Here is a 20,956-nt window from a genome sequence, read left to right as displayed (position 1 = left end):
AATATAGTGCATTAAGGTGCGTTTATGCTTTCTGATTAATTGTAGCGATCTCTTAGAGAATTGATAACCGACGGGTTTTTAGTTCCCGTCCTCGTTACATTCGCGTCGCCATAGCGGTCGCTATGCAATTCGCCATGCGGGTTTATGCATTGTTTCCTCCTTCATTTCACGGCACCTTCACGATCACCATGAAAGTTGAACAGAGTTCAACTTTTACACGGATGAAGGAGCAAGGAAATTTTTAGAAACCATTACAATTTTATAAATATTTCCATTTGCGATTTCAAAATTTTACAAAATGACTACAAAAGTGATATCTGCGCCCAAATCTCCACTGGATCTGGAAGAAAAATTAATTCTTCTAGTTCAGCAACGTCCAGCACTGTACGACAAGAAGGATCCTGCATACAAAAATAGAAACACTCGTGCGGTGATGTGGGAGGAAATTGGAAAGCTACTAGGAAAGACAGGTCAGTTTGTTTTACTGCAGAGTCTATATTCTCACTTGTATTAACTCTAAAAAGGCAATTTTTCAGAGTTCGATTGTCAACAACTGTGGACAAAATTACGCAGCCAATTCAGCGGATTCCTGCGCAAATTACGCAATCCAAGTGGAAAAGAGGACAAGCCACGTCCCTTCTTCCGGCATGAAGGAGCAATGCGTTTCATCCGTGACATTGTTGACCCGGATGAAAGGTAATAGTAGTTTATATTTAATTGAGTAATGAGTTGGTTAAATAATTTTGGTAATGAAACTATCTCTAAACAAACAGTACCGTGTCCAATCTCGTGACTGAAGATGATTCTTCGTTTGTGGAAATGCATGGACCGGGGTCGGAGATCCAGATTGAAGTGATTGACGTGGATAAGCTCCCCGAAGATTTTGACCCACTCTCAATTGAAGAGGAGACAACGACGACTTCTGTACTTGTACCACGGTCACAACCAGCTTTACCATCGAAGGTATTTGAACGAGAAGAATCATTTATATTTAGACAACAATTATAAATAATATCAATTACTCTGATTTAATTCGTAGAAACGAAAATTGGACGCATTTGACAAAGAGATGCTGGATTTGCTCAAATCAAACGATGATGAACACGACAGCTTCGGAAAAATGTTGGCCCCAAAACTGCGGAGAATTGCAGATTTAGACCGGAAAGTATTTCTCAATCTTCAGCGCAAAATCAATGATGCAGTGCTTGATGCAGAAATAGAACTTCTTGCGTAATTATACAGCTTTAAGTCATTAAAATGTTTTTAAATAATTCTGGCTTGTTATTCAAAAGTTGCAGTAAATAAATCCTTTGTTTTTCATGAACGAGATTTTATTTGCAAAAAGCATATTAAATTAGGCATTTTAACAGATAAATTATGAAATTCTTGACATTTGCCATGAAACACTACCCTCATTACTGTCAAAATATTCTAAAAATCTGTCCCGTACAAGTATAGCTTCTAGACGCCGGTTATTGCTGCCTTGTTGCCGCAAAGAGATCATTCCCATGTCCCCAGTGGTAGTCTCCCTCCAATTTCCAGTGGTGTTCCCATCATCTGAATCCGCCGTTATCGTATTCATATCTTGCTTATCAATAAGCAAATTGTGGAGAATTACTGCGGCATGGATTAATAGATTAACCAGGATAGAGCCTGGTTAAGTCAAGTGATGCAACTATTGGCGTGTGAAATATCCTCCATCTAGCAGCTAACATCCCGAATGCATTCTCCGACACATTTCTCGCTCGAGAAAGACGGTAATTGTAAATACGACGCTCCAGGGTGAGAAATTTTCCTGGGAATGGCTTCATCATGTAAGGCTTTAAAGCAAAAGCGTCATCAGCCACGATAACATGGGGTTGGAGGTGAGGTCCAACTATTTTTGGCTCTGGTAGCCCCAATTTTCCATTTTCAAGCCTCTTTCCTATTTCCGATCGTCCAAATACGCCTCCATCTGACTGCGAACCCGAGGCTCCAATATCCACAGCAGAAAATTTGTATTTATGGTCGACAACAGCCATGAGAACAATGGAGAAGAAGCCTTTATAATTGTGGTAAGTGGACCCCGAAAAATTTGGTGCTTGAATTCTGCAGTGTTTCCCGTCTACAGCACCAACGCAATTTGGAAAATTCCACCGAGTTCGGAAGCCAATCTCATTGGTTATCCATTGATCAGTTGTCGGTGGTGGTAGATGAATGTGGCCGAATATTTTCACTATTGTTTGCAAAACTTCTCGTAGAATCTTCGAAACTGAGGAAGGCGAGATTCTATAACTGAAGGAGAGAGAGATTTGGGAAGCTCCGGTGGCAAGAAATCTAGTAGATAGAGGTCATTTTCACTCAGCACTTAACTATATTTGATATCAAATTATTACCTTAAAGTTATCCCAAGTTTCTCTTCGACAGAAATAGGTCGGCTATGGGTCATTTTTCCTGTAATTTCCCCAGTAATCAGCATCAAAATCTCATCAAAGTTTTCCATATTCATCCTGTAAAATGTATTAAAAGTTTGATATATTGAGAAACAACTTTGTATATGCATTTTACCGGAAGTAACGGTGATGATAATGAGGGTCTTCACGCAATTCTTTCATTAAAATGCTGTCTCCCTGGTCCACTCGATTCCAGAACATAGGCCGGATTGAAGCTCGCACTTTTCGCTTCAATTTTCTTCGAAGTCTCCGGAGAATGAAGATTTTGGCAATCAAACGTCGATCGGGGGCCGGCATAATTGTTTTTGTGAGATTATGAAATGGCTATGATTTTTTACGGGTTTTTACTTTCCCTTCGATGACCGATAGCTAAAACTAGCGTTGAGAGAAAGCGATCGTAAAAACTACAGAAAGTGTAAACCCGTTATGAAGGAAGGAACGCTAACGCTATGGCGACGTTATGTAACGAGGGGTTTAAGCATGAACCATACTTTACGAAATACAAGTTCCTTGGTCCTTATTGTTGCAGAATCCAGTTAAAGTTGTTATTTACCAGGTTGGCCGGCGATGACACAATAAATTAACATTCAAATCACTCGTAAAAATGAACGTGTCACCACCATATTTGTGTCCCCACCGTTCATTGTTGAAAGAAAATAGTGTACATGCCTGATGAAGATGACTGTGGGTCACTGAAAGCTAGCAATTTTTCAATAAATCAAGTATTATCCTCGAAAACCGCAGAGATGTCTACTAAAAATAGTAATTCTTTTATTACTTACCGAGAGTTGAAGCTTAGAGCTTAACTTGTGGTGAGTTGAAGCGATTTATGTAATTGAGTGGATGTCAGAAAATTAATTTATAGGATACTAAATAATCTTTTAATTACTCAGCTTTTCCGAGTTTGGCAGCAAGAATGATGGTAAAGGAGACACCTGATTTTGGTGCCAAGAAAGGAGTGAGATTTCCAAGTAATGGGGAAATTGAGATTGGGAAAAATTGAGTTGTGCCACGGCCCTGTTTTTATGGGCGGATGCCCATAAAAACCGTCAGCCAATCACAGCATTTGGAACCCCATTTCCCTGTACTGAAACAATAACCATATCTTCATCCTTCTTTAAGTGATCTGTATTCGCTGGTCCCCACCCAGTACTAATGAACGGAGAGAGATATGATGTCACTCCTTCTCATGATGCGGACTGTGCGGCTTACACTAGGCTTGACGTTTAAGGGGAGGAATATTTGGAGGGGGCTCTGTTGGCCTGAATAGCCACACTATTCTCGCGAAGTAACGATGCTGAGATAGCATGTGTTATTCTTGGGACGGGGGGGAAACGGGTGGGGAACCCCGTGTACTCGTTGGACAGTGAAAGGGTTGAGATCGAACAGCTGGTCTACCACATGTGGGGAACGACTTTCCAAGTCATAGTGAGAGGTGGATTTGGCAAAAATTGTAATGCCCCTGCCGGGTTTCGACTACCGGACTTCCCGATTACATGTCAGGCGTGCTTACCATTACACTACGAAGGCATTGGCAATTCCTACCCACAATCCACCTTCTCTCTATCCCACTTCGTATTTATTCTCTCCCAAGTCGTTCTTTCGTCGAAGAACGACTGGCTCGAGCTGTATCAAATCTGCCCCGTAATTTTTAAAATTTCTGAAATTCGGCCTGAAATTTCCCTGCCAACGGATCTCCTCCAGTTGGAAAAGTGAGGAAAAATTGTAAAAATTTCAGTGCCTCGCAACTTTTCAGGCGAACAGTCGTGTTTTCTGTCCCAGTCTTGACTTTCTTGCTCCTTGACCTCTCCTGTTCTCTGCTCGAATTGGCCAGCTTCGTCCTTGCTCCTTGTCCTCCCCACCCCGGACGACGACCACGACACTGTCTCGACCTGAAAGGGAAACGTCAAAGAAGATGAAAATCTCGTCAAAACTGTTCCTCGTCGTCGTCGCCGTCGTGATGATTTTGGAGCGCGTCCCTTCGGCGAAAGGTTAGTAGAGAAAAAGTTCCGGATTGTATACCATCCTCTCTTTCACAATTATTTATTATTAACATAAACATTGATAAACTATGAAATACACTTAGTTGGCTTGGGGAGTAGAGGAAAAACCCGATGTTGGTGGGTTGGGAAAACCTTTACTTGATCCGGATAGGCGTCCGAGATCACCATTCGGCCCCTTACATGATTTTTGTAAATAAAACGACCTATCATTTAAAATATAAAATAATTCTTCTAATTCTCGTTGACTGGGGACAGCTCCCATGATTGATGCCGCATTCCCGCGTTGAACTGCCAAACTAATCCGTTGAATGAGAAAAGTTGTTGACATTGGTCCAGTGACATCCTTCATCCTCCTCCCAACATCTTGGATGAACTTCAACCCTTCCGTCCCCCATACTCCTGATGTCTCGATAGCCACCGGAAGAAAGATATAGTTTGTTTTAAGTTCAGAGTACAGTTTGTGTTTTTTGGTCTCGGCTAGTTTTGCTGCTGTGCCAGCATGTCTAAGTGTGTGAGAGAGATAAGAGGGGGCAAAAGTGTCTGTACATGTAAAGTCCCATATTAGTGAGCGTCCCTGTTTGTAAGGTATTAGTGTTAGACCATCCGGTCTTTTTCCATCTGTCCTACAACACCCTAATGGTTCCCTAATGCTTGGTATGTCTGCAGAAATTAAGGCTCTCTTTATAATGTCATTGTCTTGCGTATATCTAGAGTGCCTGCCAGCACTTTTTTTGCATGAAAGACCATGTAAGCCTAGTTCATCTACTTGTGCGCCGCAAACACATTTATGAGGGAAACATAAATTTAACCCTAACCTCAAACCTATTGCAATCCTGAAGGAATTATCGTCTAAAAGTGTGCCTAAATTCCTCGATGGTAAAGCTTGCAACCATGCACCTGATTCTTTTGACCTTGATGCCAAAATCCTAGCAGTATTTATTGGGGTGGTGGATGATTCCAGGATACGTGAAGATACGTAATTGAAAATTGGACTTTCCCAGGATGATTGAAAAGAAGTAATTGTACTGCGAGGTAGTTCTTCACAACTAATTGACTTCCACAAGTCCTGCGCCTCGGTCACAAGTGAATCGGACAAAGCAGTGACATACGAGGGCAAAATTAAAGAAACCAAGTCAGTGGTGGCAAATGAAGATGCAAGGAAACATGGAGTTGCCAATGTTTTAGATTGTCTAATTCCTAAACCACCTAATTTAATTGGTAATGCAATTTCTTCTAAAGACAAAGGATTAGTTTGGCAATTTGTAATTTGTTCTAATGCATTATGGAGCAATGAATCAAACTCCTCTAGCAAATGTGGAGATTTAAAAATAGGGGCTGCCCTTAGTAGATAAACTAATCGTGGAATAGCTAGCGAATGTTTCAAGAGATAATACGCAATATGGCTTGGAATGGAATGCAATCGACCAGCCATGTTAGTAAAAGCGTGAATCTTTTTGCGGAAAACATGTTCAATAGATTCAAGAGTCAAAGGTGCACCTAAAAGTTCAGCATTTTCCTGAGTCATACATGAAATACCTGGTGCAACTGATTGGAAAGATTCTAGTATACATTGCGTGTTAGTTTGTGGACCTAAAACTGAAACCTCACATTTATCAAAGTTCAATTCTAAACCTACTTCATTTGCACATGAGATAATATGTTGAAAATCGTCTAACACTGTAGTAGGATTGCCACCTAATGTACCATCATCTAAGTACCACATATTAAATTCTGACCCTAAATTTGAAATGACTGGATGCAAGGTTAAACAGAAAAGTGGTGGACCTAACGGATCTCCTTGTTGAACACCTCTACATGAATCAATTAAAGAAGAATTCCACACAAGACTGGATGAGAATCTATAGCACTGATTAATATAAGGATACAAAGTTGGTACAAGTTCGTGAACGGATGAAGCAATTTCCCTCTATCTACCATATTAAATGCATTCTTAAAATCGATTTTAAGGAAGGCTGTAGGTGATTGATGTGGAAAGGAAAAGAATCTACGGGCAGCGTGTGCTCCTGCTTCAGCACCATTTTTTACGTTGAAACCTACTTGGACTGGACTAAAATAATCCTGAAAGACATGATTCATGACCTTCACACAAATGTTTGAAACTATTCTACGATAAGTGCAGCCTACCGCTATAGGTCTAATACCACCTGATTTCTTTTTAAGGGCCGTAAGACTTGCACCGTAAATGAAAGGACAAATATCTAAAGGAACTTTTCCTGCTAACATAAAATTGCAAAATTTTGTAAGAGATTCTAACAATTGAGTTCCTACGTCACCAGTATGTTGTGAAACTAGATCTTTCAGAATTTGTGGTCGTAATGCATCTAAACCCCTGCTGAACCACTAGGAAATGAGAATATTGCTGAGATAACCTGTTGTCGTAGTAAATGGTGGAATGTTAGGCTCATCTAAAACAGTAAAATTGTCTAAAGATTGTTGTGGGTGCTTTTCTACAAGTGTGTCCAAAGTCGCTGAAGAATTGGGAGCGACAACATCATCTGATGTTAAAAGCCGTATCGCGCCACGAATATTTCCTTCGGAAACTTTAGATATGACTTTTGGCCCTATGTCGTTGATTTTGCTACCTGACTTATCAAAGACTGAATTTTTGGATGAAAGTGAAATGAGATAGTCCTGATAAGTATTTTTATCTAAGGATTCAAAAATAGATAAATTATTTCTAATTTTGTTGTTAAGACTTTGACCATTCTTTATATTTGCCCTTGAATCACATTGTAATGTTACATATGGAAAAGTCAAAAGAAGGTGCCATGCCTCTGGTGTGTTTTCAGTTATACATTTATCTATGGCTGACTTGATTGATTGTGCTACCGGAATTCTACAGGCCTTGGGGCATTGTTTGAGAGTTGGACAATTTTGCCTAAGAGAGGAAATAATAGATTTGAAATCAAAAACAGTTTCTGGAACTTGTTCTGATTTTAACTGGATCCCTACGTAATGATATTTCGAAGCGCCATGAAATTCTGTCCTAAGTCTTTTGGTCTAATGTTTGAAAATGAATTTTTTATCAATTTCCCAATTTCTGCATCGTTTAAGGGTTTGAAAATGCCTAACGAGTCCTGTCTATACGCTTCATGTAACAGATTTTTCTCAATTATACCTCCTGGGACTATATTGTTATTTAGCCACTCTAATGTGAGAGATGTACATGTTGCCTTGCTAGATATAAAATTTGAAAGTGGTGTACTTAATGTAGAAATTGGTTGTGATGCACGTGGATTTGTACAGGGGCTTGACTGTGTAATTTGACTATGTGTGCCTAGAGTAGACTGATTTGCAGGCGACGGTGTGTTTGAGTTTACTTGGGGGCCTATTTGTGTATGTATTTGGGGACAGTTTGCGCAGAACCAGTCATCTTCAGGAATGGCCTGCAAAAGAAGACAGGCAGTCTTTCACAATCAGTCGTCGCGGAAGCCGTGGGAACATTAACATTGTAAGATGAGGGATGCAGGGGTTTATACAACCTGATCAGATGATGGGGACATCGAACAACCGGGGGGGGGGGAACTGTCCTTCTGTCCCCACGCTTCCGCGGAAACTAATAACTATATTATTTACAATTTTCATCGTTAAAATACTTTTTATCAACAAAAACATTGATAAATTTTCATCGTTTGTTTATTTACTACGATAGGATTGCACAATAGGATTGCACGATAGGACTGCTACATTTGTCAGGGACCGAACGCGAAGGCTGCTACGGAGCAGAGGTCGACGCCGCCGATCTGACGCCGCCGCGCCGCCATACGCCGATGATTTTTCCGCGCCGCCGCCGCCGAAAAATTTGATTTCCTATTCCTTTAAAATTGCGACGCCGCGCCGCGCCGCCGACGCCGCCGAAAAATCACCAAAAACTGGCGCCGCCGCCGCCGAAAATTTGTCGGCGTCGACCTCTGCTACGGAGGGATCGAATGCCAGGATGTTTAGTTTTTTGGACGATTCTTATGAAGCGAAGGTTAAACGTTCCGTGGCTTGTAAGGACTTCACCGCTGCGAGCAAAGAGGGCGAAAGAAACAAGGCGAAATGTCCATACAGCCCTAAACGTATGTGCTTTGATACAAAGTACTGCACATACTAAATTTTCAAGTCTTCTCTAATCTAATCGTGACTCTCTTTTGTAGTTCAAGCTTGTGCAACCCACAAGACAATTGGCAGCATGTGTGCCACTATAGAAAGTGAGGGCCTCATGAAGATGAATTCCTGCAAAGATGACCTCTGCATTTGCGACACGGACTATTGCAACAAGGGCAACAACATGAATGATGCTTCCAAACTCGTCGTCGTCACCCTGCTCGGCGTCGGCTACCTCGTCCGAGGCTACTTTGGCAGCGAGGGAGGCTTCTGAATCAAGCCGGCAAGCTCAACTTAAAATCTAAGCGATTCGGTTAAATCGGGGGAAAATTCTTATTCGTAAATGTTTAAAGATACGATTTATTTACTTTTGGAAACGATGCAAAATTTATAATTGTGTACAAATTTGTAATATAATTGGATCAATGGGGAGAAAAATGATTGGGAATAAATTGTAGCCTCTTTTATAAATTATGCTGGAACTATTAATTTAAATAGGATTTATAGGTGTAAATGTATTTAATTAATTAATTAAACTATTTAATAGTCATCCGCTTCACCATAGACGAATTCAGTATTGCTATCCTCCTCCTCTTCCTCTGCACCCGTTGCTTTGCGCCGAAACTCGCACATGATTCGATAAGCCCTAATTTTTATCAATTTTCTATTCAAATCGGTGACTTGTCTTTCTTCCTCCGAGTTGTAGTCGTCGCCTCGCTGCGTGACGAGGGTCCTTTGGACGTATTCCATCAACGTGGTCACATCGTCCCCTTCGAAGTTTGACCCATCGTCAAAAATGGACTCGTTTTTGGATAGGATTTTGATGGCGAGTCTGTCCAAAAAAGTTGTAGTAATTATTAAAATCATTTTCTTGCAGATATTTTAATTCTATTTTTCTATAATTTTGTCCACCTTTTTGGAATGACACCCCTCTTAATCATCGAGCAGAGAGAAACAACCCCGTCACGACCTCTCCCCTCACTCACGGCTCTTCGAAAGATAGAAAACTCGTGGAGGAATGCAAGGCTGGCGTCGAGAACGTTGGCGAGAAGGGCGTCAAGCAGAGCAACGTCGATCTGGGCGTCACCTTCGAACAGAATCTTGTCCACGATCCGGGTCGTTAGCGCCTCATCGCCCGCCTTGATTGCCCAGAGAAGTGCGTTTTGAGCTTGCGATGATCCACCTCTTTTAAGTTTCGAAAGACAAATCTGGCGACAGATTCCTTTTACTGGAAAGGTAAGATCGGGTTAAATAAGCCTAGAAACATATCTTAGTTGATAAGCGATAGATAACTCAAACTCACTTTCATCCCCGAATCCATACCGTTCGGCGATCTGAACGAGTTTTTGAGCTTCCTGTTCAGAAAATGGGTTCCTATGTTGGAAACAGGTCCGAATGACGGGACGGCCCTTTCCATCAGGTAACGCGTCGAGGTAGCAGAGACCCATCTGAAGCCAAGCAGAAGCACAACTTAGTTAGTCATGACGTCAATTATAATTTAATTCGCGTCACCAATTAACCAACCAACCTGCCAAAGAGTCTCGTGCTCCATGAGGGTGGTGCCGTATTCGAGGAGAAAGTCGTTTCTGAGAGGAACAACGCAGGCAAAGTCGAAACTTGCATCGTCTCCTCGACGCTGTTTTTGCGCAGAGGTTGAAATCGAGCTCCGTCCGCAGGCGAAAATGAGATCGGAGAGGTGCAGAGCGACCCATGGATTGTCCCAGACGGCCGTTATTTCACGTAGGACTGAGACCACGTCTAAATCCATGGCGTGGAGGAGGATGGCGTCCCTTAAATAAGAAGATATTATTAAAAGAATGGTCGATTTGATTTTTGTCTGGGTTCGATTTGTGGCGCAAACGTTGAATTAGAGGGGGGGAAAGATCTTTTAGAGAATTTTCCGACAATTTCTAACATTTTTATGGTCCGTTTTTGTACAGACCGTTGGAATTTATTCCCCCCGTTTTCCGGGAACAAAAACAGAAATCGAACCCACGATTTTTTATAAATCGTGTTGCTGTTCACCTCGCCTCCAACTTGTCGACGAGATCGAGCTGTTGCAGGGTGCGGACGGCGTAGGCTTTAAGTTGTGCGGGGCGGATGGTGGGATACTTGTAGTTCAGAAGGAGCACCATGTACTCGTACCATGTGATGAGACCCCTCGCAACGGCAGATGCAAAAGCCTCATCATCCCCGCAGAGAATCTGCATAAAATAAGTGTCACAATTAGTCACCACAAACGACGAAATCATGTTAATTCCGTCAAAATAGTCACAAGTGACGAAATTAATTAATCGTCATTATATAATAATCAGACGTCGGAGATTTATTTATTTATGACTTTTTCAATTTGCGCCCGATGATTTTCAAACTTGGCAGGGACCTTTATGGTCATGAGTAGGTCACACTGTCGAAAAAATTTTTTCAATATTTTTCAATATTTTAGGGTTTTAGAAAATATAAATATTTACGTAAATTTTTTTACCTTTTTTAAAAAATATATTTTTTTTATCGGAAAATCATGGTTATTTTAAACTTTTGGGCATTTTTTCACAAAAAATTTCATTTTTGGAGTTTATTTAAAAGTGTCCAAATTTTTTAGTAACTTTTAATTCAGAGTAATGAGTTTTGAACGGGAATCATGGATGCCATTTTAAATGTTTTATTGTTCCAAACAATAAAACAATGTTTAGTGTTTTTTTAATTCTGACTTCAAGACTCTTGAATTCTGACTTAATTCATGCTGATCGAAAACTACTTGGGATTAAAGCTTCACTACTTGCCAAGAACAAAATTCGATGCCTTTGGGAGTTTTCGTACACTCGTAGGATACCGCACCGCAACATTCCAAAAGGTATTAAAATCGATTGTTGCCAAGAAGTGAACCTTCCTCCTGCTAACCAGAGGGTGATCTACAACGATTTTTGAAATTGGTTAGAAAAAGCTGAAATTTGGTATCAATGTCCAAGGTGTGCCAAATTTTCAAGACGCTAAACAAGAATTTGATGCAAATCCATACATAAGTATGTACATATGTATTTACATATGTATGAGCACATATACCATTCCATTATGGAACTAGCGTATAGCCCGGCCAAGGCCGGGTTCTAGGGTTCCAGTGGGGGGTGTGCCCAAAGCGAAAAATCCGTCATACTATACTTCCCATACTATAATTCCCAGTGGAGACTTTGTCATACCACATACATGCTGCATTTTAATTAATCTGGTCACAGTACAATTTGATTTCCCCTTGTGGGAGTAGTTGAATAGCTAATTACTTAAATTCCCGTCGCGTGGGAGTAACTGCATAGCTAACTATTTAAATTCCCACGCTTCACGCTCCCGTTAAGTTCCATAAACCCCGTTAACTTCTACAATTAACGCCAAGCTATTGACGGATTCGGATTCAGCGTCAAAAATACATTCGAATTGATATGCGACATAACGAATAAGCCATATTTACCCCCCACGGTCACGGGAAGGTCACGGGGGCCTCGGAGGTCAAAACCATTGGCGTTGGATTCAGCGTCAAAAATACATTGGAATTGATATGCCACTCGCTGTGGGTGGAGTTTCTCACACTAAAATAATTAATTAATAGTGTTTATCAAGATCACTTATCATGATAACCACTATTGATGAGTGATGTGATGTATGTATACTGCACACTCAATTTACTTGCACACTGTGTTTATATATTAAAACATTTAATTTGAGTTTGATGGCAAGTGTACGTACGTGAAAGTCACGTGCAGGCGAAGTGAGACTCATGCAGAAAATTCATGCATGCAGTTTTTGCTCCGCTTCATTCTTTGTCTCCTCTACGGGGTAACTTGGACTCGATCACAAAGTCAGGCAGGCAGCGACTTAACACTAACGCTTTATGGAAGTAGATGGTATATGTGCTCAATGGAATTTCCATTGACTATTTCACAGATTTAGCGTGTCAAAGCTTTAATATCACCCATTTATAATGGCAAAATGTTGGAAATGCGATTTGAGCTATAACCAGTTGGATATCGAGCCCAAAATCTGAATTTATAAAAAAATATTTAAGAAAATATTTTCGGGTTTTGAATGAAAATATAAAATAAATTTTTTCGAGGTTGATAGTAAATAAATATCCGACGTCTGATAATAATCGTTATTTCTATTTGACACGAACTTTGCAGACAAGGGTGAAATTTGGACTCCCACTAAACGCCCCGTTCTCCAGTCGGTTCACACATTCTTCCTGCCAAGCAGTGAAGAGGGCTTCGAACTCGGTGAGAGAGGAGGCAGCGTCCTCAGGGCGAAATTCTGGTCGTTTGGAAAGCAGTTCCTCCATCAGGGCGACGTGGCGTTGTGTCGTGGACGAGGCGCTTTCTCCACCCAAGTAGCTAAGGAGACGGGCCGCTTCCCGTGTCGTGCCTGGAGCGAAATTTATTTAAAAATTTTGAAAATAAGTAGGCAAATTTTGGGCTTAAATTCATACCATGAAAAACGTGGGAGTAAATGAGGTTCCACAATTCGAGGGTTGTCTCCTCCTCCAGTTCGGACCCTTCGGCCACCACTTTTGGCAGAATTTCAGACGTCAAGTCGAAATTAAGGTGGATCCAGTCGACCAAATATGGCAGGACGGGAAAGTCTAAGAAAATATTGACAAGTTAAGACAGCAATTTGTGATTTTAATGATAATTAACAATGACGACGGCGAAATATAAATACCCGGGTGTGACGAGAGGAACATGATTTCGCAGAAATTCCAGACAAAGTCGAGATTGGAGTAAAGGTCTGCGGAAGTAAGGTCACCCGTCGCCTTGAGATTTTGACACAGCTCCAACAAAAATGTGCGATACATGCGGGACAAAGAGGTCACTATTTTGGGTGGGACGGGGTCCGGGTAGTGCGCCTTGTACTGAGATCAAGGATACAACAGTTAATTTAAAGTACATTTAATTACTTATCTTGTTATCGGTTCGAATTTGAAATAAAAATTTGTTAATTAAAACCAACCTCTTTTTGCACTGTGGCGAATACTTCTGCCCCTGCGACAACAAAGTTTCGCACAAAAGGAGCGTCGACAAAGAACTGCCGCGACCATGTTGTCAATTCACCTCCGGATGGTGTCGAATTAGATAACACGGCTGCGAGACTGCGCGGCGCAAGGGTGACGAGGGGACGAAATACTTTGGATTTATATTCAGCCTTCATTGTGTATGTTGTGAGGGGGGAGTGGACTACAAAATGCTGGTGAAATTATTTTAATTTCTGACTTAATTAATTAAATTGTACAAAATTTCATAAACAAAATTCCGTTTGTTGTGGAATCGAGGGAATTTTAGGAAAGCCGGGCCGGGAACTTTTTACAACATGTGCAGTTCGAGTTGATTTCAGTCTCACTGAAATAAATATTTGCAAAAAATAAAATTTTGGAATATTTATTATTTTCTAGAATTTATAAGATTTCATAATTAATAATTATTTCGTAATGTAAAATTAGTCAGGCTGGGTTTTCGAATAAACGATTTTGAGAGAGATCGTAATTTTGAACTCAGTTTGTCGCATGTTTAATTAATTTAATTTAATTGTGATAAATTGTGAATTGTGTCGAAAAAATGTCACTCTTGTCGTCACTTTGTCTTCCCAGTCACACCCTCGATACGCCGGGTACACTCTTTGTCGTGGAGCAAGTCGGTCAAAGTAGGTCTTAATGATAACATTTGAATTTATGTGCAAAATTACAATAATTAGTTATAATTAAACGTAAAATTAATTGTTTGGTCAGATATCGACGCCCAATTTGCGACACACTTTCTCCTCCGTGACTTCATTAACCAGCGAGAACAACTCGGTGTGGTCATTCTCGTCACAACGACACAATCTGGTCGACATTGGGGCGAAATTGGGACAAAGTTGGGTTGGAATTTGGGCGAGATGAAGAGTAAGCGAGAACATATTTATGTAACATAACATCTTGTCTTTTCTGATAATTAATTATCCATGTTGCCTTACTCCAGAAAATGGAAGTCTCCGTCTCATCGATCTTATCGAACAGGAGTGGACAACCATCTCAACTGGTGACACAAATTATCCTGTCGACACCTGTGACGCCTTATTCGACACGATTTCAGCCTCATTAAGTGATGTTGGAGCTCAAAAACAAAATCTTATCGTCATTGAAGACCTCTCCGCCTTGCTGTACTCGGATTTCGGCACGGAGGAAACTTTGATAAGACTCGTGCTCAAGTTGAAACGGTAAACGATGATCCCGTATCTAAATTTCATGATAAGAAGGCGGATATGTACTTATTTTCAAATGTTTCATTTGACGAGGTATTTTTTTCAAAAATATATATATTTTGCAAATGTTTCAACAATTCAGATTTGTTTCCTCAAAGAAATTCGACGTAAAAAATTAAGAGACATTATATCCAGAAATACAATTCCCATTTTAATGTTATATTTCCTAAATATATTGCCGGTTTGAAAACCCATTTCAGCGATTTTTCGTAAAAACATATCCGCCCTCTGTTCATGATAAGTTATCAATGATAACTTATTGAAAATTTGCAAAATTAAACTAAATCATCTTATCTCATTAGTCTCGCCAAAGAACGCAACGCCTCCATTTTAACCCTCGTCCAGTCGTCGTCATTGTCACCTTCGTCCGCGGACGTCGAGGGGGCAAGATTTGCCACCTTGTTATCTGAAACCTTGGGCGATGCGGGAATAACCGTGTCACCACTTTCGACCGGAGCATCCCCCCAAATCTCGGGCCATTTAAGGGTCAATTGGCGCCGGGGAGGAAGGAGTGATGACGACAAGAAAGAATCCGCTTGGCGACCCTGGGTCAAGTGGGCGCAGTACAAGTTGGACGACAGAAGTGTGAAAGTCACCTTCATCTGAAGACGTTTTTTGTGACGCATTTTTCAATCACGGCCTAAATTACGATAGTTTTAACCACTTTTCTTTATTATTTAGGTCAATTTCTACTTGTACACATTTAATTCAGGACTCAATAAGATGCACTACTTTATAGAGAAAATTATTTACAGTATCGAAATTATTGTCACGTTTTTTCCAAATTTTCCAAGTTATCTTAAAGTGATGGACCCCACTCGAAATCGGCACAGTCGTCGTCGTCACGATATTCTTCTCGCGTGGTCACAGTCGCAGGGGACGAATACTGCGTGATAAGGATGGCGAACAGGAGGATGACTGATAGTAAGATTGCGACCGTGATAAGACGTCGCTTCGTCTCAGATGAGAACAACGCATCCTTCGAATTGGAATTGGACATTGTGAGTTTTAAGGTTGACGTTGACGAGGCCGCGTCTTCCTTTCCATTCCCACCACGACAAAACGGAAATGAAAAAGGACAATTTTTGGACGGAGCGATGTTGGTTGGTGACGATTTCATAATGTGTCGAAGAACGCGAGGTTCTTCTTTTGGCGTGGAAGTGAGAGGACCAGCGGCTTCCGGTGGGGGCCCGAATTCTGTTGCGCATCTACATACATAACAGTTTCATGCAGTTTATTAATCCATAGATCAGATCGAAAAAATGCCCGTTTGTTTCAGTGTTTCGGGTGCAAGTAACCACGTGCAAGAAATAACGGGAAGAAAGTGGTTTCTTGTAGCTAAATATTTTGACCTGCACGAAATTCAAGGCGCAAGAAACGACTTTCCGGCGCACTTGGCTGCATGGCGCACATTTCTTGCACTTTCTCCCAGTTTCTTGCACCTCGCATTTCTTGCATTGCTTCCTTTGCGGTACCAGAACAGAAATGTAGCAAAACCCACAAAAAACAAGGAAACCCTGCCTTTTCTACTTTATTTTGACACTCACTTGACCCGCATGCGAACAATTTGCCGGTGAATTATGCGGATCTGGTTTCTCGTAAAGTTGAGGAGGCAAAGGTCCGCGTTTCGCCCGACGTTTTCTGCTTTATCCGTGTTACTTTGTGCTGCGTAACTCTTCCTAATCTGTTCCACCTCCGGCAAAATTTCAGCCTCTGGTCGGCCCATCCTCCTTTCGAGGTTGGGTGAGTCAATTATTGGGCGTGACGGTGGAGGTGGAATCGTGGTCGTCGCTGCAAGTCGAGGCGTAAATGCGGTGGACAGCTTTGTAACGAGCGACATCGTGAAAATGTGGAGTTAAGCGGTTTAATTATTAATGATGTTTAATTGGTTTGTGGTTTTATGATTATGATTTTTGAAAATTGTTGCAAAAATTGATACGGCAAAAAAATCAAAATCTATAGAAATTTTTGACACTTTATTAATTGAATTGTTCCCAGTTTCACATTTGATTTATTACCTAATTTTACGATATATTTTATATATTTTATACGATGTATTTTACGTCGGCTAATGAATGACAATTGGAATTATGCAATAATTTGCATATTTCTAAACTCCAAGCTAGAAAATAATTTGCATATTTCTAAACTCCAAGCCATACATAAAATAAAACCCTCTTTTGCTTTCTGTAATATTTTGCGCACTTTCGAAATATTTTGAAAATTAGATTTTAAAGATTTTAAACAAATACGTATGAATATTTAATGCAGTTCGAAATTTCGCATTTAGAGAGTTGATAAAACTTAAAAAAATTCCATTGGCCAAAATTATTTGCAGATTCTGAATTTGGCAGATCTGACAAAAAATTATTTATACACAAAGTTCCGAATGAGTTGCATAATGGTGTAAAAAAAATTAACATAGTAAATCATACTTAATTGTCAATTTGTGTAGATATGTATCCGCAAAAAACACTTGCTTAATCCACGAGCATTTTTTAGTGATACAAAACACAATCCTTGACCTTGACGCAATGTACTTTTATCAGGGAGACGCGATTTTACCATTTGTTTATATATACAGTAAACCAAAGCTCATCCTCCTTAATTTAGTGGAAAGCATCATGTCATTCATACTTGAAAATTAAATTGCCAACTTTACAAGTACACGTTTACAAATAAATATATGATTCACGTCAACCTTCGTATAACCACGTAAGCTTACGAAGATTACGAACCAAAAACATGCCTTTTACCTTCGTAAGCAAAAATCGCCTTCGAAATGTTCGTAAGTTTACGTGATTACGAAGGCTGACGTGAATTGTCTCACTAAGAAAAAAGTAGAAAAACGTAATGATTTTGTTACTCCGAGATTGAAGAAATTTACAACTTCAATATATATATTCCCAGAAGAAATTTAGGTGTAATGCATGCAGGGCTTTCTAATTAATTATCTAATTAAATAGCATGCATGCTATTTAATAATTACCAATTAATTAGAAAATCACTAAGAATCACCAATTAATCGGTCAATGAGTTTAACTACTAATTACCAATTAATTAGACAAAATATTTTCCTTCTAATTATAAATTACTAATTAATTAGAAATGTGGCTAATTAAAAAGTTCTGAATGCATGTTCTGTATGAATTATACATATGAATAAAAGATAGTGAACAAAATAACACGTTTTTTAGTGAATTCTAAAATTAGACGGTGATCTTTTACTGCAAACAAGTTGCAGAGTTATCATGAAAATGTAACAAGATAACAACATTCAAGTACATAATTAATTAATAAGTATATCTCTTTAAACCAAATATTTATCTGCACACGTACATGTGAAATTGATTAACTTAATCAATCCGGTTTAATTCGGTTTCCAATTTAATTGTGCAATTTAATAATTAGATAATTAACGTTTAGTATTTAACTGTGTGTCAGTGAGTAAAGTCAATAAAAATCGGAGTGAATATATAATCAAAGAAAAAATCTAAAATTTTGCTAAAATGTTGCCACTTTTGCCCACGATAATTTTGGGTGGTGTGATTATTGCGTATTTTTTTGTAATTCCGAAAATTAAGGAGGTTCGGATGCAGAAAAGATTGTGAGAATTTTTTTAATAACGTATTTTATTAATTAGTGAAATTAATTAATTAATATTAATTAATATTCAGAGAACGATGGAACCACACGAAAAAGGACGTCGTAATAATGCACGCTATCCGCAGAGGAAGAACCGTTTGTCATCCGTCGCCGTATGTCGTCAAGTTGGAAACATGGCTCAGAATGGCGAAAATTAATTATGAGGTGGGCGAAAATATTATCACTAATTTTTTCAGATTTTAAATTTAAAAAATTGTGCACTTTTTCCATTTTGCAAATATTGAATCTTGACATAATGGCAAGCTTTGTATTTGCGAAAACTACATGAAATTGTTGAAAACGTTGCAACGTTTATGAAATTTAGCAAAAAGAAAGAAGAAATAAAATAGATGCTATTAATAACACAGATTAATACTATTATGTACATGCATATAGACGTATGCAAATTACTAATTGGAACCTTGCCCACATTTCAGGCTGCAAGCTTTGTATTTGCGAAAACTGCATGAAAATGTTGCAAGGTTTACAAAATTTAATAAGTATGCATACGAAAAGTTTATTACAGGATTTTGTCACAATTTGAAAAACAGTTTACAAATTTACATGATATGGATTTTTCATGACAATTTTTTTATTATTTACGTATGCAAATTTCTAATTAGAGCATTATCCACATTCCAGACTGACTTGACCCTCGCTGACGCCTGGGGGCCGAAAGGCCGCTTCCCATGGATAAGTCTAAATGGAGAACATCTCGGAGATTCGCAACTCATTATTGACTTTCTTAAAAAGTTGGGACTCAATTTACTTATTAAACCTTTTAGAATGGAGGTCTCCCATCGTATGCTTTCCGATCACAAATTTAATTAGCAAAAGACAAGATCTCCCAATGGGTACGTTTGGCCGAGATATTTGCACCCCGGAGAGGAGAAAAAACCTGAAAGTCGATAAATTTTTCGCTTTTCAAATTTATTCTGTGTTTTCGGTTGTTTTCTGTTTCTGTCTTTTCGTAAAATTTGCCAACTTTAGGACGTGTTTTCTCCTCCACGGATGCAAATATCTCGGCCAAACGTATGCCCATTGGGAGATCTTATCTTTTGCAAATTGCATACTGATTAAACTTGCGATTCATTGAAATCTATTTAGATAGTTTAATGCTAAAAATCTGAGAATATACGCTAGGAGGATACCTCCATTTTTAGTCTGTAAATCAATGTCTGGTTATATAAATGTAAGTACTTAAATGTCGAAAATTTTCAGAAAATTCGACGTCAAGTTGGGCAACGAATACAGCAAAGAGAAACTCGCGGTGGGTGGAGCGATCCGAATCATGCTGGATGAACATTTCTTCTGGTGGGTGGATCACAAAATTATGCATCACAATTTCTAGAAATTTTTGTTAAATGACGAAGAATCTGAAATATTTTTTTTAATTTCTATAAAAAAATATGGAAATTGTAATATCTTAGAGCCAAGTTATACTTTTTTGATCCAGGTGGATTTAATAAATATTATGAGGTTTGTATCATCAGTCTGGGGGAAAAGTTTTTTTAAAATTAAGGTCAACCATTTAGATAAGTTCTAATTTTTCTGAGGCTGGTATATTTCTGAAAAATTGGCAACTCCCTGGTCTAAAAATAAGTCGTCCATAATTTTAAAATAAATTCCCAGAACCGAAATATAAGTTTAAAATTGTGCTGATTTTGGCAATTTTTGGTGACCAGTCCTACGATTACGTAGGACTGGTCACCAAAAATAGGTGACCAGTCCTACGATTACGTAGGACTGGTCACCAAAAATAGGTGACCAGTCCTACGATTGTTTGAATTTATAACTTAACTACAAATTTTAATTAAGTTTAACTAATGAAACAATTCAACCTAATTTTCAGGGGTCTCGCCCTCTATCGCTTCGTGTACGGTCCATTTTCCTCTCTGCGTCAAGTCATGGGGACATTCGTCCCGGTTTGGCGTTCCTTCATTTTCCGCCTTTACGCCGGTCGCGCATTCACGGCGAGGTCAAAAGGTCACGGAATTGGGCTGCACAACCGACAAGAAATCGAACAATTGACGTTGAACGATTTGACCTTGTTGTCAGAACTGCTCGGAGACAAGAAATTTATTTTGGGGGAGACGCCCTGCGAATATGACGCCACCATTTTTGGCCACCTGACCCAAGTCACGTGGGGTCTGCCCGGATCGATTTATGAGGCCGCAGTGCAAAGTAAGAAAATAATAAATTTACAATTTTGCGAATACTTTTTGCAATTTTTATTTATTTTGCTTAAATTTTTAGAGGATTTGAAGAATTTGAAAGAGTACGCGATCCGCATGAAGGAAACGTTTTACCCGGATTGGGACAAAATTTTGGAGAAATGAGACCAATTATGGAGTAATTATGGAAAAATTATGATTTGTGAAAAACTGTTTTCAAAATAAAGACCACAATGTTGACGAGTTTTACAATTTTAATTTATTTAAGGTGAACAAATTCTGAGGTACATATATAGGTATTTCCATCGGA

The 20,956-nt window shown here is 39.3% G+C and overlaps 6 protein-coding genes across 6 annotated transcripts; 3 read left to right on the top strand and 3 right to left on the bottom strand.

The window, feature by feature from the left end:
• The first annotated feature begins 106 nt into the window (after nucleotides 1-106).
• Nucleotides 107-9,019, top strand: LOC118435260. The gene is made up of 6 exons (XM_035850985.1): nucleotides 107-470; nucleotides 537-696; nucleotides 774-963; nucleotides 1,040-4,423; nucleotides 8,109-8,517; nucleotides 8,596-9,019. Exons 1-4 carry the CDS (start codon nucleotides 299-301, stop codon nucleotides 1,232-1,234), a joined length of 717 nt encoding a protein of 238 aa, XP_035706878.1. The 5' UTR covers nucleotides 107-298; the 3' UTR covers nucleotides 1,235-4,423; nucleotides 8,109-8,517; nucleotides 8,596-9,019.
• LOC110848310 (protein ALP1-like) lies at nucleotides 1,638-2,729 on the bottom strand. Its single transcript, XM_022095492.1, has 3 exons — nucleotides 2,548-2,729; nucleotides 2,376-2,489; nucleotides 1,638-2,316 (listed from the first exon to the last, which is right to left on the bottom strand). Exons 1-3 carry the CDS (start codon nucleotides 2,727-2,729, stop codon nucleotides 1,638-1,640), a joined length of 975 nt encoding a protein of 324 aa, XP_021951184.1.
• On the bottom strand, nucleotides 8,886-13,876 carry LOC110848594 (nuclear pore complex protein Nup85). The gene is made up of 9 exons (XM_022095840.2): nucleotides 13,541-13,876; nucleotides 13,253-13,442; nucleotides 13,020-13,172; nucleotides 12,711-12,955; nucleotides 10,571-10,749; nucleotides 10,074-10,335; nucleotides 9,849-9,993; nucleotides 9,458-9,773; nucleotides 8,886-9,377 (listed from the first exon to the last, which is right to left on the bottom strand). Exons 1-9 carry the CDS (start codon nucleotides 13,736-13,738, stop codon nucleotides 9,086-9,088), a joined length of 1,980 nt encoding a protein of 659 aa, XP_021951532.1. The 5' UTR covers nucleotides 13,739-13,876; the 3' UTR covers nucleotides 8,886-9,085.
• A 37-nt stretch (nucleotides 13,877-13,913) lies between these two features.
• LOC110848821 lies at nucleotides 13,914-15,573 on the top strand. Its single transcript, XM_022096143.2, has 4 exons — nucleotides 13,914-14,227; nucleotides 14,313-14,468; nucleotides 14,545-14,782; nucleotides 15,130-15,573. The coding sequence occupies exons 1-4, from the start codon at nucleotides 14,143-14,145 to the stop codon at nucleotides 15,431-15,433; spliced, it is 783 nt and encodes a 260-aa protein (XP_021951835.1). The 5' UTR covers nucleotides 13,914-14,142; the 3' UTR covers nucleotides 15,434-15,573.
• A 53-nt stretch (nucleotides 15,574-15,626) lies between these two features.
• On the bottom strand, nucleotides 15,627-16,696 carry LOC118435247. Its single transcript, XM_035850958.1, has 2 exons — nucleotides 16,375-16,696; nucleotides 15,627-16,035 (listed from the first exon to the last, which is right to left on the bottom strand). Exons 1-2 carry the CDS (start codon nucleotides 16,665-16,667, stop codon nucleotides 15,627-15,629), a joined length of 702 nt encoding a protein of 233 aa, XP_035706851.1. The 5' UTR covers nucleotides 16,668-16,696.
• A 746-nt stretch (nucleotides 16,697-17,442) lies between these two features.
• On the top strand, nucleotides 17,443-20,889 carry LOC110849269 (failed axon connections homolog). The gene is made up of 6 exons (XM_022096668.2): nucleotides 17,443-18,434; nucleotides 18,505-18,637; nucleotides 19,115-19,224; nucleotides 19,694-19,786; nucleotides 20,325-20,656; nucleotides 20,729-20,889. Exons 1-6 carry the CDS (start codon nucleotides 18,337-18,339, stop codon nucleotides 20,809-20,811), a joined length of 849 nt encoding a protein of 282 aa, XP_021952360.1. The 5' UTR covers nucleotides 17,443-18,336; the 3' UTR covers nucleotides 20,812-20,889.
• Nucleotides 20,890-20,956: the final 67 nt, after the last annotated feature.

This window comes from Folsomia candida, unplaced genomic scaffold, assembly GCF_002217175.1.
Source record: "Folsomia candida strain VU population unplaced genomic scaffold, ASM221717v1 Fcan01_Sc004, whole genome shotgun sequence".
NCBI lineage: Eukaryota > Metazoa > Arthropoda > Collembola > Entomobryomorpha > Isotomidae > Folsomia > Folsomia candida.
This window is presented reverse-complemented; position numbering and strand designations above follow the sequence as displayed.